At 48.4% G+C, this 18063-nt stretch overlaps 1 protein-coding gene across 3 annotated transcripts in view; it reads right to left on the minus strand.

Moving 5' to 3' along the window:
• TARS2 (threonyl-tRNA synthetase 2, mitochondrial) overlaps positions 1 to 18063 on the minus strand; it is a 29086-nt gene that overhangs the window by 5557 nt on the left and 5466 nt on the right. For 2 of the 3 annotated variants that reach the window (XM_080984611.1, XM_080984610.1), the window contains exons 4-14: positions 16422 to 16546; positions 13065 to 13182; positions 10287 to 10351; positions 9052 to 9130; positions 7941 to 8087; positions 7084 to 7182; positions 6292 to 6458; positions 6002 to 6164; positions 5239 to 5376; positions 4627 to 4704; positions 3303 to 3403 (exon numbers count right to left, since the gene is read on the minus strand). In XM_080984611.1, coding sequence (XP_080840737.1) covers positions 3303 to 3403; positions 4627 to 4704; positions 5239 to 5376; positions 6002 to 6164; positions 6292 to 6458; positions 7084 to 7182; positions 7941 to 8087; positions 9052 to 9130; positions 10287 to 10351; positions 13065 to 13182; positions 16422 to 16546 — 1280 coding nt within the window. Of the gene's footprint in view, positions 1 to 8; positions 795 to 3302; positions 3404 to 4626; positions 4705 to 5238; positions 5377 to 6001; positions 6165 to 6291; positions 6459 to 7083; positions 7183 to 7940; positions 8088 to 9051; positions 9131 to 10286; positions 10352 to 13064; positions 13183 to 16421; positions 16547 to 18063 lie in introns of those variants that run through there. The other variant, XM_080984612.1, reaches the window with a different exon arrangement.

The following is an 18063-nucleotide window of genomic DNA, read 5'->3' on the forward strand; positions in this document are numbered from 1 at the left end:
GTATGGGACATGAGCACACGGAGTCAGCACCTGAACTCTCAGGGCTGTGTATGCTCCATGTTCCTGAAATCCTTTTGGATGAAGCTAACCTTGGTTTCTGCCCCAATGCTGCAGCCTACGTTGAACGACGGAAATTAAGAAGGTAAGAAGGGCCCTGCTGGATCAGGCCAGTGGCCCATCTAGTCCGGCCTCCTGTTCTCACTGTGGTCAACCATCAGGTGCCTGTGGGAATCCCCACAAACAGGACCTGAGCACAAGAGCTCTCTCTCCCCTGGGATTTGGAAGCACTGCTGCCTGCAGCTGTGGGCTGTGAGTGCATCTGCGTAATCTAGGCCAGGGGTGCAAGCTTGGCTCAGGTGGGCCCCATAGCTTCCCTGTGGATTTGTGGTGGAAGGCAGGAGATGGCACATGTTTAGGAATGCAGGAAGCTGCCGTACCTTGAATCAGATCATTGGGGTCCGTCTAAACTGACTGGCAGCAGCCTTCCAGGATTTCAGGCAAGAGATGTTCCCATCCCTTCCTGCAAACGCCGCTTGGGACTGAACCGGCATGCAAAGCATGTGATCCTAACACTAAATAATGCTAATATTCCAGTCCTTGTGGTTCCAAATCAAGGGCTGACTTAGGAAAGCTGCCTTATACCCAAGTCAGATGCTTGGTCAGTATTCATCCACATTGTCCAGCATCTGGTCTTCAGGGTTTCAGGCAGGGGGTGTTCCCAGACTTAACTGGAGAGGTCAGCGGTCAAACCTGGGACCTTTCACATGCAGATTCTAGCAGCTGTTCCTGACTTCCTGTTGGGAAGGTGAACAAGGATCTCAACCCCAAACCAAACCACATCAGGTCTGGAACAAAATTTCATTTCGGGCTTTTTTGCTTTTGCCTGCTTGTGTTGTTACTCCTGTTTTGTGGTTTAAAATTAAAACAATTGCTTTTTTTTAGATGATAGATAGATGGATGATCGATAGAATATCAGTACTTTGAAGAGGCCCAGTCCTCCCCACCTAGCTATTCCTTATTTCTAAGAGGGATCTTTGCCAAGATGCACAAAAAAGCTTGCCCAACAAGGTTACAGTCAGACCTCTGGCAGGCAAAACACTTCCCCATTCTTCGAAGTCTGACACCTAGAGCTGGCACACAGCTGGTGCCACGCAGATTGCAGATTAGCTCCTGCAGCTGGTAAACCAATCTCCAGAAAACTACTAAACAAAGGCGCCTTCACATTCCTAGGCAGTTCCTCTTTCCCTGTCCTGTGGTCAGACTGGGGTTGGGTAGGGGAAGGACCAGTTGCGAAAGTTGGGTGTGAGGAAGCGAAGGGAGAGGGAGAGAGTGAGAAAAGAGAACCTTCCACTCAAAGAGACCCGAGAATGAGGCTCCTCTGACGGAATCGCTGTGGAGATTTTGCGTTGGCTCTCTCAGAAGTTACGCACTCATGTCTGAGCTTCTTGCTTGATGTTATAAACACTATGGCAATGTTCTGTGCTCAGTGTAGGGCTTTGGGGAGGGGGGGGAGCAAGGGGTGCAAGCCCAGTGGTGGAGCATCTGCTTTGCATGCTACGGTGCCAGGTTCATTCGCACAAAACTCACTCCGTGTTTTGCTTGCACAATCTGGCAGGTCTGGAAAGAAACACGGGTGCATCTGAGTCACTTCAGCCAAGAACTGAAAATGCAAGAGCCTGTAGCTCTGTGGCAGAAAGTCTGCAGAAGGTCCTTCGGGTCAGTTCCCAATGGCATCTCCAGGGATGGTGGGCAAACACTCCTGTCTAGAGCAGGTGTGGGGAAAACTGTGGCTCACCAGACATTGCTTAACTACAACTCCCATTCATCAGCATCCCCAGCCACTGGCCATGCTTGCTGGGGCTGATGGGAGTTGAAGTTCAACAACATCTTGAGGGCCAAAGGCTCCCCACCATCACCTTACAGAACCACTGCCAATTAGTGCAGGGCCACAATGGAAACCTGTGCCTCTCTAGCTGTTATTGGGCTACAGTACCCATTATTTTGTTGTTGTAGTTTTAACCATTTTAACTACAGTGGTACCTCTGGTTGCAAACAGGATCCATTCTGGAGGCCCGTTCGCAATATGAAAAGAGCGCAACCCGCAACGGCGCATCTGCACACGTGCGGGTTGCAATTCACCGCTTCTGCGCATGTGCGAGCGACGAAACCCGGAAGTAACCCTTTCCGGTACTTCTGGGTCGCCACAGGACGTAAGCTGAAAAAACATCACATGAAGCGGACGTAACATTAGGTATGACTGTATTTATTTGTGTTTTCACCTTGTATTTTTACTGTGTGAACCGCCCTGAGATCTTGTGATGCAGGGTGGGATCTTAATAATGATAAGAATGAGAAGAATTCTAACCGGTAACTATGCTGGCCGATGGGGAGCTGAGCGTCCTTTCATGCTGTTGAAAACCAGCCCTTTTTCCAGAACCATGAGGACTGGGACCTTGCTTTATTTCTAAGGGAATAGCTATAGCTGAGCAGTTGAGCACCTGCTTTGCATGCAGAAGGTCCCAGGCAGGCAAGTCCAGGTAGGGCTGTTCAAGGCCCCCGACAGAAAACTCTGCCTTGTCAGCTAGACCAAGGATCGGGATAAATCCCAGCCAGTCAGGGATGGTGGGAATTGTAGTCTGGACAGCTACAGGTGTGTCCAGGGGAACCAAGAAGAAGATCCGAAGTTGCCTCCTACCCAGTCAGACCATTGGCCCATCTACACCAGTAGTGTCTGCACTCACTGGCAGCAGTTCTCCAGGATTTCGGGAAAGGAAATCCTGCCCGACCTGGAGATGCCATTGAACACAGGACGTTTTGAATGGAAAGCAGATGCTCTCCCGCTGAACTATGGCCTTCCCCTTAGACCATAAGAAGAAGACGAAGAGAAGAAGAGTTTGGATTTGATATCCTGCCTGCCACTCCCTTTAAGGAGTCTCAAAGCGGCTAACATTCTCCTTTCGCTTCCTCCTCCACAACAAACACTCTGTGAGGTGAGTGGGGCCGAGAGACTTCAAAGAAGCGTGACTGGCCCAAGGTCACCCAGCAGCTGCATGTGGAGGAGCGGAGACGCGAACCCGGTTCCCCAGATTATGAGAATACCGCTCTTAACCACTACATCACACTGGCTCTCTCATAATGGCCTGACATGGCAAGAGACAGCTTCCTCAGTTTCCAAAACGTTTTCCTTTCATTAAATCCCCCTGCATGAAAATTCGAAGGCAACCTGGGAATTTTAGGGGTCGGTAGGAGCAGAGCAGCAAGTATGTGAAGCCCCCTGGCTATCTACCTGGAGCAGAGCTCACCTTGCGTATGAGAGATCAAACCGGATGGGCATCTGGAAATCCAGCTGAATGGTGGCACATTGGTGGTGCCGGCCGAGGGCATCTTTAATCTGAATATCAACCTGGGGAAAAATGAACACAGAGAGAATGCTGTGAGGAACAGGACCCATTACGTGCCTCAGCTAGTTTTGACCTGCAAGTGCCGGTGGGCGATGTTCAAAAAGGATCAGAAAAATCCACAGAGGATAAGGCTGTCAGTGGCTGCCAGCCCTAATGGGCATGTTCTGCCTTGACTGTCGGAGGCAGGCAGCTTTTGAATGTCAGTCGCTGGGACTCAGAAGTGAGAGGAGTGGGCTTTGTTCTCACTGTGAACACAAGCACCTAAGAAGAGCCTTCTGGATCAGGCTGAAGGGGGCCCATTTGGTCCAGAACCCTGTTCTCACAGTCGCCAACCAGATGCCCCAATGAGAACCCGCATGCAGGATTCAGACACAAGAACACCCTTCCCTCCTGGAGTCTCCAGAGACTGGTATTCAGACCCAGTGCTGCCTCTATGACTGTGGAAGCAGAGCAGAGCCACCAGGACTAGCAGCTGTAATAAACGAAAATCTGCCCTTATTTCCTTATGGGGAACACAAAAGCCCTTATAGAGTCCTTTGTAGGTTCTCCATCAGTCAGAGAAAATAACAGGGGCCAAGCAGAGAATATTGAGAAGCAAAGTAGCTCATAAGCCTGCTCTTTATCGAACTGTTGCAACAGTGCTCCCCTCACACGCAGGAAAGGAGGAGGACCCAAAACAAAGGCGTGCCCGCCCTTATATAGACATTTTAAATTGCCCGCCCTGGAGTCCCAGACCACCCCCAGACACATCATACCTACATCACAGAAGGGGCGGTCTACAACAGAAATCTGAGTGCGTTGTTTATCTCCTGTCATTTATCTCCTGTCTGGCAGGTTACCTGTTAATGCTTCCTTGATTGGATACCCTGGGGAGCCTGGCCAGTCTTTTGTAGCGACAAATACTTGTAGCGACAAATACCAGGTCACAGGCTCACCCTATTCATACACAGACATACCCTTAAGACGGCTTTTGTGAATGAAAAGACAATGGGGAGGCTTTTCCATTTTCCTTTGACCTTGCAGAGAAAACATTTGGTCAGTTTCGGAGCCAAAATGGCTCCAGGGCTGCCCTCCTGTGCTGCCTCAGATATGTGGCCCATACATTTATGTACGTGTTTGCCTGGCACATCCATGGACATTTATTATATATGTGAGACCTTAATTTTATCCAGCTACCGGGTCTTCCTACGGTTCAGGATTTCTGGCAGGCAGGGCACTCACTGACCTTTGGCCCGTAGAAGGCGCCATCCCCAGGATTGAGCTCCCAAGGTTGTCCAAAGTCTCGGAGGCTTTTTTCCAGCAGCTGGAAGGTGAGAGAAAAAGGAGGAGTCAGGAAACTGAGCTTGTTTAACACTTGGCAAGCGCCCGCCAGCTGGGTGGTCAGGTCACGGGAGCTTCTTTGAGTAGAAAAAGGACCTCAGGGCATGTTTGCCTAGCAAACAGGATGGAACAAAGGATATTTTTAAAGTGGGGGGGGGGGAGAGAGAAGCGTTTTGAGAACACACACAAAGCTAATCCTTCCCATCACTGCGAGGGATAAAACCCGCACGAATATGGATTGAAACGTAACATTGAAAGCTATTTAAGTGCTTCTCAGGTTGATCAATTTGCAGGCAGGAAAAAAAATTGGCTCTCCTAGGCAATGGCAAAAAATTGGCTCTCCTAGGCAATGGATGGACAGTGTTCTCGAAGCTACCAGCATGAGTTTGACCAAACTGCGGGAGGCAGTGGAAGACAGGAGTGCCTGGCGTGCTCTGGTCCAGGGGTCACAAAGAGGTGGACACGACTAAATGACCAAACAACAACAACAGGCAATGGCAGGGGGTCTCATTCTTACCTCCTCAGCCCGATCCCAAAGGTGAGGCTCCCCAAGGAATTTCTCGGGGCGGGTGGAGAGGTAGAAGCGCAAAGTGAATCCAAAAACAGAGTAGACAGCTTGAAGGAAGTCTAGGCAGCCTTGAATTTCTCCTTCCAGCTGAATTTGAGGGGTGGGGGAAGAGAGAAGAAAAGAGGTGATAATATCCCATTCCTTCCTGGTTTGTCCCGGCATTCCCTCCTCCCCTTTAAAAGATGTTCCAGTTTTTGCCCATTTGGTATCAGAAGACTTTTATGTTGTTGTTTTTTTACATTTCCTTTTAACTGATACTCATCAAAAGGTATACCAAAGTTTATACCCAACACAAATTCTATTTTTATAATATACGAAAATAAAAGAAATGTTTTAAAAATCCAACCAAAAAAGAAAGGCACAAAGAGGAGGAAGGTTGAAGAAAGAAAAGGAAAGAGAGAGAAAAGGAACAAATGAAGTCTCAGAGCGCTGTTTCAACAGAGACAGGTAGAGCCTTCGGGTTCAGCAATGCAGGTACAGTGGTACCTCTGGTTAAGTACTTAATTCATTCCAGAGGTCCGTTCTTAACCTGAAGCACCACTTTAGCTAATGGGGCCTCCTGCTGCCGCCTCACCACCAGAGCACGATTTCTGTTCTCATCCTGAAGCAAAGTTCTTAACCCGAGGTACTATTTCTGGCTTAGCGGAGTCTGTAACCTGAAGCGTCTGTAACCCGAGGTACCACTGTATCTTGCCATCGCCACATCCCTCACCTGATCCATGGCGCAGAAGATGTGAGCGTCATCCTGCTGGAACCGGCGCACCCGCGTCAGCCCAGTCAGGGCTCCCGACGGCTCGTTTCTGTGCAGAACCCCAAAGTCAGCAAGGCGGAGAGGCAGCTCCCTCCAAGATCGGGGGCGGTGGCCAAACATGAGGCTACGTGGAGGAAAGGGAGAGGAACTTGCTTCTACCTCTCAAGGCACATCAACGGAGCTTTAGGGGCAAGCTGAATATACACCCCCAGGCCTCCATCCCTGCCCCACCCTAATAATTCATAACTCACCAATGGCCAGGGCAGTTCATTGGCTTGAGGGCAAAGATCTCATCTTCGACCCTGAAGGAGAACATGTTCTCGGAATAGTGCTGCCAGTGGCCAGACGCCTCCCACAGCTTCGTGTTGTAAATGTTGGGGGTGATCACCTCAGAGAAGCCGCGCTTGAGATACTCGCTCTGGGACACAAAAAACGAAAGGGAGGGGGATACCAGGAGTTGGGGCAGAGAATTAAGGAAAAGATGGAGCATCGGTCCCAACATGGCTAATAGATATTTAAAATTAGTTTTCTTCACGCACCAGCTCATTAAAAATAATAAACATTTGTTTGTTTTTTAATTCCTGACTTTTATAACTCACTCCAATAGGCTGACTATGTGGTTCGTCTTTTAATAAAGTCTGCATAGGAAATTAGGTTGTTTGCTTGCATCTCTTTGCTCACATATAATGGGCTGATGTGGCAAGAGTGGCAGAAACTGTCTTTTTCAAACTGACCATCCTACTCTCCTGTCCGGGACACAGATTTTCTCCAGTTCTTACCATGCAAAATCCTGACTGCGCTGTACAGGGAAACATCTTCGCATTGTATATATCAATAATGAACACTGGGTTTAAAGTCAACTTGAATTGTCATTCTTACGGACTGTTTCTGATACTTAGCCATGGAAGGATGAACTTAGATCGTCCGCCTCAAACAGTGTGTGGCATCAGAGACCAGCTCTGACCTTTGCACATAAGTCACGCACAGGCAAACACTCCGATCTGGAGCATTTGAGAAGCGATGGATTAGGAAGCAGAGCACACCTTAATGAAGTCCATGAGAGTTGTGTAAATGTGCGCTCCTTTGGGGAGGAAGAAGCAGCTTCCTGGGCTCAGTTCATGGAAGAAGAAAAGCTCTTGATCCTGTAGAGGAACAAAGTCAGTCTGTGTGGCGTAATAGTTTAGAACGGGGGAATAGGATCCGAGAGACCAGGGTTCAAATCTTCACAAGGAGACCTTGGGCCCAGTCACTGTCTTTATGGCAGTGTTTTTTGGGACTACAGATGTTTTTTGGGACCACACACTCCCATCATCCCTAGCTAACAGGACCAGTGGTCAGGGATGGTGGGAATTGTAGTCCCAAAACATCTGGAGGGCCGAGTTTGCCTATGCCTGCTCTATGGCTTGCAGGAGTGCTGAGAGGATAAAAATGGGGGAGAACCACGTACAACCACCTTGAGCTACTCAGCAGGAAGGCAGGGTGTCAGTGCATCAATATATACCGTATTTTTTGCTCTATAAGACTCACTTTTTTCCTCCTAAAAAGTAAGGGGAAATGTGTGTGCATCTTATGGAGCGAATGCAGGCTGCGTAGCTATCACAGAAGGCAGAACAGCAAGAGGGATTGCTGCTTTCACTGCGCAACGATCCGTCTTGCTGTTCTGGCTTCTGAGATTCAGAATATATTTTTTCTTGTTTTCCTCCTCCAAAAACTAGGTGCGTCTTGTGGTCTGGTGCATCTTATAAAGCGAAAAATACTGTATTTTACAGGTGCTTATTCGTAAAGGAATGTGACCCCCTGGGCTAAAAAAAACCCTCCCCCGCCCTTGGGGGATGGGGAGAGAGGGAGGGAAGCATTTCCTCCCAGAGGTTATACCAGACCCGACAGGTTTTAATTCCACCTTGCCTATCCGCCGATGATCCCGCTGGGCAGCCTCCTCTTGAGCACGTTCCCATTCCGCGAGCTGCTTGGGGCTGGGGAAGGAGATGCCGTAGACCCGCTGCAGGGACTCCTTCGAAGGGTCTCCGTGCCAGTAGGAGGCGGCGTTCTGCCAAACCAAGAGGAATGACAAAAAAAATATATGCATGCAATATTGCCTGGTCCAGAAAGAAGGGTTTCTGAATGTATGAAGGTTCAGGACAGGGGAAAAGAAAGCAGTGAAACTATGGAACTGGCTTCCGGGGGAGGCAGCGATGGCGGCCAACTTAAGATGGCTTCCAAAGAGGATTTGAGGCAAATTCATGGATGGTTATGCTCTGCCTCCACTGCTAGAGGCACCAATGCTTCTGAATACCAGTTGGTGGGAATTGCGAGTGGGGAAAGTGGTTCTCCTTGAGGGCATCTGTTTTGCCCCTGTGGGAACAGGATGCTGGACTAGGTGGGCCCTTGGCTCGATTCAGCAGCCTCTGCTTAAGCTGTTACATTAGCGCAACTTTGGCATTTCTACCATCTGGGATATATTATTATTATTATTATTATTATTATTATTATTATCATAATCATTACAGTGATACCTCGTGTTACGTTTGCTTCACGTTACATTCTTTCAGGTTGCGACCCAGAAGTACTGGAAAGGGTTACTTCCGGGTTTCGCCGCTCGCACATGCGCAGAAGTGCAAAATGACGTCACAAGCATGCGCAGAAGCGGCGAATCACAACCTGCACGTGCGCAGACGCACCGCTGCGGGTTGCGCTTTCATGTTGTGAACGGGCCTCCGGAACGGATCCTGTTCGCAACCAGAGGTACCACTGTATTATTATTATTATTATTATTGCTATTTAGACTTAATGGTCACTTGCTACCTAACAAGCCTCCAAGTGACTTAAAAACATAGATACAAAGGGGGGGATTATATGAAACATTAAAATGTTCACACAACAGCTATGCTTCATTAATATGCCTATCCTTATTTTATTGATTCGCAGCATTTGCACTAGGCTCTTCAGCCCCCCCCCCAAAAAGGCCCCCCACCCTACTGCCGGATGCCTGCACATGGGACGTTAGCACCCACCTTCAGGAGCTTCAGTGCACGGATCTCCCCCGTATGCCGGACGTGTGGCCCCCGGCAGAGGTCGATGAAGGGCCCGCACCTGCAGACAGGAAAGAGGAGAGATGGTGAGTATCGGGCCTTGATTATTCCTGATGCTTTGACTCCTTAGGTGGCGTACTTATGCTCCAAATGGAGAACAGCCTTTAACAAACCTGTCATGGGTTTTGAAGACGCTCGAACTCAGGACAAAAGGGAGAAACGTGCTAGGAGGAAGGCACTCTTGGCAAACCCTCAGCATGATCAACTCCTGCCTGGAAACCAATGTCCCCACTGTGGAAGGACGTGTGGATCCAGAATTGGCCTCCACAGTCACCTACGGACACACGGCTAAGACCGTGTTCATGGAAGACAATCGTACTTGGCTACGAGTCCTTGAAACTTGGCTATATTTTATATTTTTAAAATATAAATATCTCTTTAAGAAATATAACTAAACAAAACTAAATTAGAATAACAGGAGCATTGACGCTGTAGCAATCGCAACAGGTCTGTTAAAGGGCTAGGTGGCAATATTGCTTACACCGATGCCCCTAAAGGGTTTTGCTACAATAAGAGGAGCCCTTTGGGGAATTTAGTTGAGGACAGGATGCTGAGCTATTGACTTGATCCAGCCCTAAGGCTCTTCTTAGGTTCTTACGACATATAAGAAATAAGATATGGGATGGAAATAAACTGACCTGCTCATCTCCATCGCCAGGAATAAGCTCAGATTTGCACTAAAGATCAGGAGGCACTCCTGTTTTCTCAAAAGGCGGGTAAGGTAAAGGTAAAGGACCCCTGGACAGTTAAATCCATTCAAAGGAGACTATAGGGTTGCGGCGCTCATCTCGCTTCAGGCTGAGGAAGCCAGCGTTTGTCTGCAGACAGCTTTCCGGGTCATGTGGCCAGCAGGACTAAACTGCTTTTGGCAGCGGAACACCATGATGGAAACCAGAGTGCACAGAAACGCCATTTACCTTCCCGCTGGAGCGGTACCTATTTATCTACTTGCACTGGTGTGCTTTCGAACTGCTAGGTTGGCAGGAGCTAGGACAGAGCAGCGGGAGCTCACCCCGTTGCGGGGATTTGAACTGCCCACCTTCTCATCAGCAAGCCCAAGAGGCCCAGTGGTTTAGACCACAGTGCCACCCACATCTCAAAAGGAGGCAACAACCGCAGGTCAGCCATGGATGTCCAGAGTCGAGGGTTTCTCTCACCTGTACACGGTGGCAGTCGGAGATTTCACCTTTTCGTCGATAATCTGAAGTTTGAACTTGTTGTGCTGGAAGGGCAAAAAAAGAGCCAACAATGGTCAAGGAAGTTTTGCAATAGTTCGCTGTGAGAAACAGGGTGCTGGACTACGTGGGCCATTGGCCTGATCCTGCCAGCTCCTCTGGTGTTCTATCCATCCTGCAATCGCATCACCCAAAATCCCACTTCCCTGAACACTTTCCAAAAGAAGAAAATTAGTCTGAATGCTCAACCCAAAGCTGCTGGCCTGCATGCAGAAGTCTCCCGGTTCAATCTTCAGCATCTCCAGGTAAGGCTGGGAATATCCCCTGCCTGAAACCCCTGGAAGAACCTCTGTTGGATCATCAGTCTGACTCATTAAATGGCAGCTTCCTCTAGTGCTATTTAAACTGGCCTATTAATCAGAACCATGAGAACTGAAATCTTACTAGCTGTTTGAAACAACCCACACTACAGTGGTACCTCAGGTTACAGACTCTGCTAACCCAGAAATAGTGCTTCAGGTTAAGAACTTTGCTTCAGGATGAGAACAGAAATCGGGCTCTGGCGGCGCTGCAGCAGCAGGAGGCCCCATTAGCTAAAGTGGTGCTTCAGGTTAAGAACAGTTTCAGGCTAAGTACAGACCTCTGGAACGAATTAAGTACTTAACCTGAGGTACCACTGTACTAAAAAGCCATTATTAGTTCCAAAACAGTGAGAGAAAAAACAATATTCAAAACACAGCTCATCATTTCAATAAGAAGTAGGGTTGAAAGAACAAGCCTGCTTAAAAGCAAAACATGTGAGGGAGCAACTCCTCTCCTTTGGGAGGAAGCCTCAGAAACGTGAGGCCATCACTGAAAAGGCCCTGTTCCTTGCGTTCAACAGCCTAGTTGGACGTTAATTGCAGATACTTAGACCTGGGCAGGTTCATTGAAAATACATAAGTGAAGGCTGTCCTTCAAGGCTCTCTCTACTGTTGCATGAATGGTATCCTGCCATTAGACCTGGAGGCTGTGGGTTGTATTCTCTCTCTGCTAGTGCAAGGGCAATTCAGCACAACGAGCTGTGCCAGTGGAAACTCGTTGTGCAACAGATTGCACAATCTATCGGTCAACACAAGTGACCAGCAACCTACTTCCATGTTCTCTTGTGCAAAACACATCAAGTAGGTTATTGTATACAATAGGTTATTGTATTTTAGTGTTTTGTTGGAAGCCGCCCAGGGTGGCTGGGGAAACCCAGCCAGATGGGTGGGGTATAAATAATAAATTATTATTATTAGTAGTAGTAGTAGTAGTAGTAGTATACGGCTAGGTGACTTTAACTTAGCACTGCATTGGATACGACCCCTCTAATCCTGGCAAGCACAGAAAACTTTGCAAATGCAACACTCTGGATAAACCAGTCAAATGGAGCTGTGTATTTCGAAGGCTATGCCTGACTGTGAGTTTGCACCTATGTTCCCATGTCCAAGTGGAATATGCAAGAGGAACCCTGCACTTTTTCTAAAAATCGGCCACCAAGCCCAGCCGTTCCCCATGCCTTCTGGTGCCTTCCAGATCTTTTGGACTACAGCTCTCCCCAATCACATACTAGCACAGCAGTGTTGGCTAAGGATGATGGGAGCTGAAGTCCAAAATATCTGTAGGGTATGAACCCAGGGAAGGCTGAACTAGGCCATCGTTCTGTTTCCCCACAAAAGCCCAAACAAATTATTCTGGGAGGCCCCAAAAGAGAGGGTGGAAGGCAGATGTTTATGTCTCCAACAACTGGGATAGACAGCCTCTGAACATGGAGGTTCAGTTGACTAATAGCCACTAACAAGCAGTTCTTCAGAAACTGGTTTAATGCCCTCTTAAAAGCTACACTAAAGCCTCTGGTTCATTGGCGCATCCTGTGGCAGCAGATGCCACAAACTGCAGTCAACTTCCAGGAATTGTAGACAACTTTGCACCTGTTTCAGAAACCGGGCCATCAAAACAAAAACAGAAGAAAAAGCTCGAAGAACCTGTTGCCAGCCATTTTAGTAATTTTCACAGCCGCAACGTTGTCAGGAGTGGAAATTCCAGTAGGGTAGGAAAGCAAAGGGAAGAATGCCCCACAGCACCTTGAAACTAAGGTGTGGAACATCTGTAGCAGCCCAGATGTTGCAGCAAGATTCCAACATAGTCAGTGGTCAAGGATGACAACAAGAGTTCCAATCCATGAACACCAGGGAGCACCAGATCTCAAACTGGAAATGGACTAGTAATACAATAACTTCTGGACAACCATGGACTCAGCTCAGGGGACAAATATATCACATTTTACCTAAGCATTAAACTATTTTTCTTCTTGTCCTTCTTGTGCTCCTAACATAGTGCTTGCCCAGAAGATGTTGCCTTCCTCAACACTCTTGCCATCCTCACTCATCTTGGTTTCAGGTGCAAAATCCAGTTACAGTAATACCTCGGGTTTAAGACGCTTCAGGTTGAGCGTTTTCAGGTTGTGTTCCGCGGCGACCCGGAAGTAATGGAATGGGTTACTTCCGGGTTTTGCCGCTCGCGCAGACGCTCAAAATGACGTCCCGCGCCCGTGTAGATTGCATTCTGCTCAGGATGCGAACGGGACTCTGGAACAGATCCCATTCGCATCCAGAGGTACCACTGTGTCACTGGCAAGGCAGAGGCCCTGGCACTTAACTAAATAATTCTAAGCTTCTTTTTATTCCGTCTTTCTATGAAATGACGGAGGGCTCTTCTGACATTCTTTGGAGTTTGCACCTTAAAAAGCTCCACCAGATCTTCTCGAGACACTTCCAGCCGTTCAAAGGGATGGTTGTTGGCGATTATCCCCTTGCAGATTTCCTCCAGGACCGGCAGGTCTTTACTGGACACAGTCCTGTGAAGAAGAAAAAAATGAAAAGCTCTTTACAGGAAACATGGAGACATCAACAGATAATGTCAAGCAATTATAGGCAGCCCAAGCAGACCCAAAATGACAAAGAGGGTCATAAAACCCCTGATCTTCAAAGTTTTGATACCTAACCAAAAGGCAAAAAGATAAACCCTTGATTTGGAGCAGCCAGTTCTGTGGACCAGACAGCCTTTGTCCCTGGATATGTTGTGAACTGCTCCTAATCAAGTTTATTTACTTCCCTGCTTGTTTGATCTTAGAAACTTTGGAGATTAGGGCTTTGTTATCTTGTTTGCCATTTTCTGAAGCTCACAAAGCTCCCCCCCCCCCACCTTCAACCAGCAACCCTTGCAAGTCTTCTGCTTAAATCAAACTTTATGACGATTCAGAGATTAAATCATCAGGATGATTTGGAAAGAAGTTTCAAATCTAGCAAAATTTCTCAGTACAGAAAAGTCATTGCTTGACCAGTGGCGACACCTAGTGGACAGCAGAGGTGCAACACGAAAACCCAAGGGATTGAGGAAGTCCTACAGGCCAATTCATTTCTGCAAGGCAAAAAGTGTGTGCGTGCGCATGCACACAGACCACTTTCAGAAGGAGATTCTTTTCACATTCGATATCTCATGCACCATATGCCTATCCTGCCTCTTTATTTTCAACAACAAAATCTCAAAAGCAATTAACACATTAAGAGGAACATGTGAAGCTGCCATATACCGACTCAGATCATTAGGGTACATCTAGCACAGGGGTCAGCAAACTTTTTCAGCAGGGGGCCGGTCCACTGTCCCTCAGACCTTGGGGGGGCAGACTATATTTTGAAGAAAAAAATGAATGATTTTCACCTGCCCGCAAAGAGGCCTGAAGATGCTTCGCTTTACTTGTCCCAGTTGTCGTCCCAATAGCCGCAGTTGGGCTTTTCCAGCCAGCCAGGCGCCATAGAGGGGTAGGAGGCTGTGTCAGCTGGCGAAGACAGAAGCAGCAGCCCCAGCGGAGGATCCGTGGGTAGAGGTAGGGGAACTGGGGCGTCGCCAGAGCTTTTACCCACTACCTGCTGCTGCTGCTTCCTGAGAGGTACCGTGGAGAAGAAGACAGAGCCGCCCACCAACTTGCAAGCGGTGGCCGTGGCCACCGCAACAAACCGCCTGAACACCATGGGAGGAATGAAGGAGGGAGGCGGCAACGAAGAAAGTGCGCGAGGAAGCGGCACAGAAAAGGGGTGCAGAGAAGGAAGGAAGGAAGGGAGGGCAGACTGAGACAGAGGGAGGAGGAGCAGGAGGAAAACGCAGCAGCCACTGCCGTCACATGCCCCCTTCACAGTGCCGCCCTGCTGAGGCGGGCAGGCGGGCGAGCCAGCTCCCACCATCGACTGGGCGTGGCGTGGGACAAGATTGCTCCGTCTCCGAGGAGAAAAGCGCCGCCATGTGAGGGAGAGGGAAAGAACGTGTGTGCTGGCGATCCACACGGCAATTTCCAGACCGTCCACAGGCCAGATCTAGAAGGCAATTGGGCCTGATCCGGCCCACGGGCCTTAGTTTGCCGACCCATGATCTAGCACAATGCTGTTGACAGTGACTGGCAGCAATGTGTCTCCAGTGCTTCATTGCAAAACAAGATCAAACCTAGCATTACGTAAAATACATTGAACAAGCACACAAAACGTAACCGGCTGTGCATTCACATAAACAATTCTCTCCTGTATTTTTATACTTCTCTTGCACATTATCAACACATAAAGTACAACAATGTAAGAAGAAGTCCCAATAGATCAGTTCATTCATAGAGTCCAATATCTGCTAGTTTCTGTTCCACGTATGTCTTTGTATGTTCATAAAATCCAAATGGGAGCTTACTACAGTTCCACAGAATCTTGTCAAGGATTTCCGGAATAATGCCTTGTTTCGCCCTCCTTGTACGTGTTCGTATGTAGTATATCAAGAGAATGGAACTTATGACATGGTGGTTTTGTGTTGATAACGTGCAAGACAAGTATTTGATACTGTGATAAAAATACAGAAGAGACTTGTTGATGTGAATGCGCTGCTGGTTACGTTTTGTGTGTTTGTTCTCCGGTGCTTCAGGCAGGGAGTCCTTCCCACCTCGATCAGAGACTGAACCTGGAGCCTTCTGCATGCACCTTGCGTAATCTCCCACTGAGCTCTAGAGTCCTGGATCTAAGCAATAAAATTAAGATTCCAGTCCTCATGTTTCTGAATAAACGGGTGATTTAAATGGGGACCCAGGAAGGTGGCTTATACCAAGCCAGGCCATTGTTGCATCTAGCTCTGGGTTAGGCTGCCTTTTGCCTATTTTTCCCAAGGAGCGTACCCTGTTCCATTACACCCCAGGTTAGCCCTTTGGCGGGAGAAATCATTTTCTTATTTTATATATTCGCTTCCTTCCACCCCACCCCCCAAAGGGATGCAACAAAACACCACAACCACAAAACACACACAATTTAGAAAAGGATAGATGTCCACTTGCAACCTTTTCTTATAATAGGGTTATAATAACTGACTTGGAGCAGTTCCCCGGGGGTTTCAGGCAGGGGAGACGCCACTAGGGATTGGACCTGGGGCATTTTGCATGCAGGGCAGGAGCTCAGCCACTGAGCTACAGCTGTTCCTTAAAAATAAATCAAAGTCTGCAGCCTTTATGGTTCTGAAAGCAAAGCTTAATTTAATTAGGAACAGAAGGAACTGCCTTATACCACATCAGACCCTTGATCCATTATTATCTATAGCAAGGACCCCCAAACTCGGCCCTCCAGATGTTTTGGGACTACAATTCCCATCTTCCCTGACCACTGGTCCTGTTAGCTAGGGATGATGGGAGTTGTAGTCCCAAAACAGCTGGAGGGCCAAGTTTGGGGGTGCCTGGTCTACAGCGATTGGCAGTGTCTCTCCAGGGTTTCAGGCACAGGAAATTCCCTGCCCTACCTGGAGAAACCACTCCGGCCCTTCTGCATGCCAAGCAAGGGCTCTGCTACTGAGCCATGTGTCCCTTTCACTTCAGAGAGCGAAGGCAGGGCCTCTCCAGCGGCTCAGCCGAGAGACCAGGGACTTTAACTTCCAACTCTCTTTACATTCCAGCCAGTTGTTACAAGAACTCCATAACCTGAAGAACTACAGACTGCATCTGCTGTTTTCCTCTCCTACCCCCTTTTCCTTTTCTGCCGCATCTTTTCAACCGCACTCCCCAGCATCGCCCTTCCAACTTACCTTTCCTCATCCAAATACATGTCGTAGAAGAAGCCATTTTCAGTGCTGGGTCCGTGGCACAGGTAGGCACCGTAGAACTGCTCGGCGGCACCTCCTAGAACGTGGGCACTGGAGTGCCAGAAAAGCTGGCAAAGAGAAATTTGGGGAGAGGTCGAGTTAGGTACCCTGGAACTCCAGGCTCCTTCCCAAAGCAGCAGCACTGCCCCCCTCCCCATTCGCAGAGGCAACCTGAGGACAATGGTCAAAACAAACCAAGGGAGAATATTATTATAAGAACATCAAAAGAGACTGGCTGCTAGATCAGGCCGTTAAGAAATGTTGTCTGTCTGCAGGCACGGACTTGGTTGAAAGCATGTGATGCAGCTTGGAAAAACAATCTGCTTGAAAAGTGCTACTAGACAATCTACAAGCCTGAAAAGGAATCAGCAATTTAGGCAAATAAGCTCTGTCTGGTGCTAAAGGACAGAAAATGGAAGAACAGGCCGGGGTGCTCTTTTGTCAGACAGCTTTTAAATTAAACAAATTGGCGTTTTTCTTAAAGCTTCAAAAGTGAAACTGTTAGGGAATTCTAATTCTAAAATGTCTGCGCAATAAACAAGTCCTTGCTTGGGGGTGGGGGAAGGTGGCCAACCTAGTTCAGGATCCTGTCCTCGCAGTGGCCAACCAGATGCCCCAATGGCAAGCTTGCAAGCAGGACCTGAGTGCAACAGCAACCCTCTCACCACTTGTGAGTCTCAGCAGCTGGTATTGTTCAGAGGCATTTACTGTCTCTGACGGTAGAGGAAGAACAGTCCTAGGCTGCTAGTCACTGACAGTCTCCTCTGCCCCCTCCCTGAATCAGCCTGACCCTCTTTCAAATCTAAGTTGTTGGCCGTCATTATGTCTCATGGGAACGAATCCCAGAGTTCATCTGTGCTCTGTGTAAGGAAGTCCTTCCTCTTCTAGACTCACAGCTGTCCATGGAGGCGCAGGTCAATTCTGTGTCCAGGGCAGCTGTTTGCCAGCTCCATCTGGTACGCAGGCTGAGACCCTCCCTGCCCGCAGACTGCCTCTCCAGAGTAGTGCATGCTCTAGTTATCTCCTACTTGGACTACTGCAATGTGCTCTACATGGGGCTACCTTTGAAGGTGACCCGGAAACTACAACTAATCCAGAATGCGGCAGATAGACTGGTGACTGGGAGTGGCCGCCGAGACCACATAACACCGGGCTTGAAAGACCTACACTGGCTCCCAGTACGTTTCCGAGCACAATTCAAAGTGTTGGTGCTGACCTTTAAAGCCCTAAATGGCCTTGGTCCAGTAGACCTGAAGGAGCGTCTCCACCCCCATTGTTCGGCTCGGACACTGAGGTCCAGCTCTGAGGGCCTTCTGGTGGTTCCCTCGCTGCGAGAAGCCAAGTTGCAGGGAACCAGGCAGAGGGCCTTCTTGGTAGTGGCACCCGCTCTGTGGAACGCCCTCCCACCAGATGTCAAAGAGAAAAACAACTACCAGACTTTTAGAAGACATCTGAAGGCAGCCCTGTTTAGGGAAGCTTTCAATGTTTAATAGGTTATTGTATTTTAATATTCTGTTGGAAGCCGCTCAGCGTGGCTGGGGAAACCCAGCCAAATGGGTGGGGTATAAATAATAAATTATTATTA

This window comes from Podarcis pityusensis, assembly GCF_964106645.2.
Source record: "Podarcis pityusensis genome assembly, chromosome: 16".
NCBI classification, from domain to species: Eukaryota; Metazoa; Chordata; class Lepidosauria; order Squamata; family Lacertidae; genus Podarcis; species Podarcis pityusensis.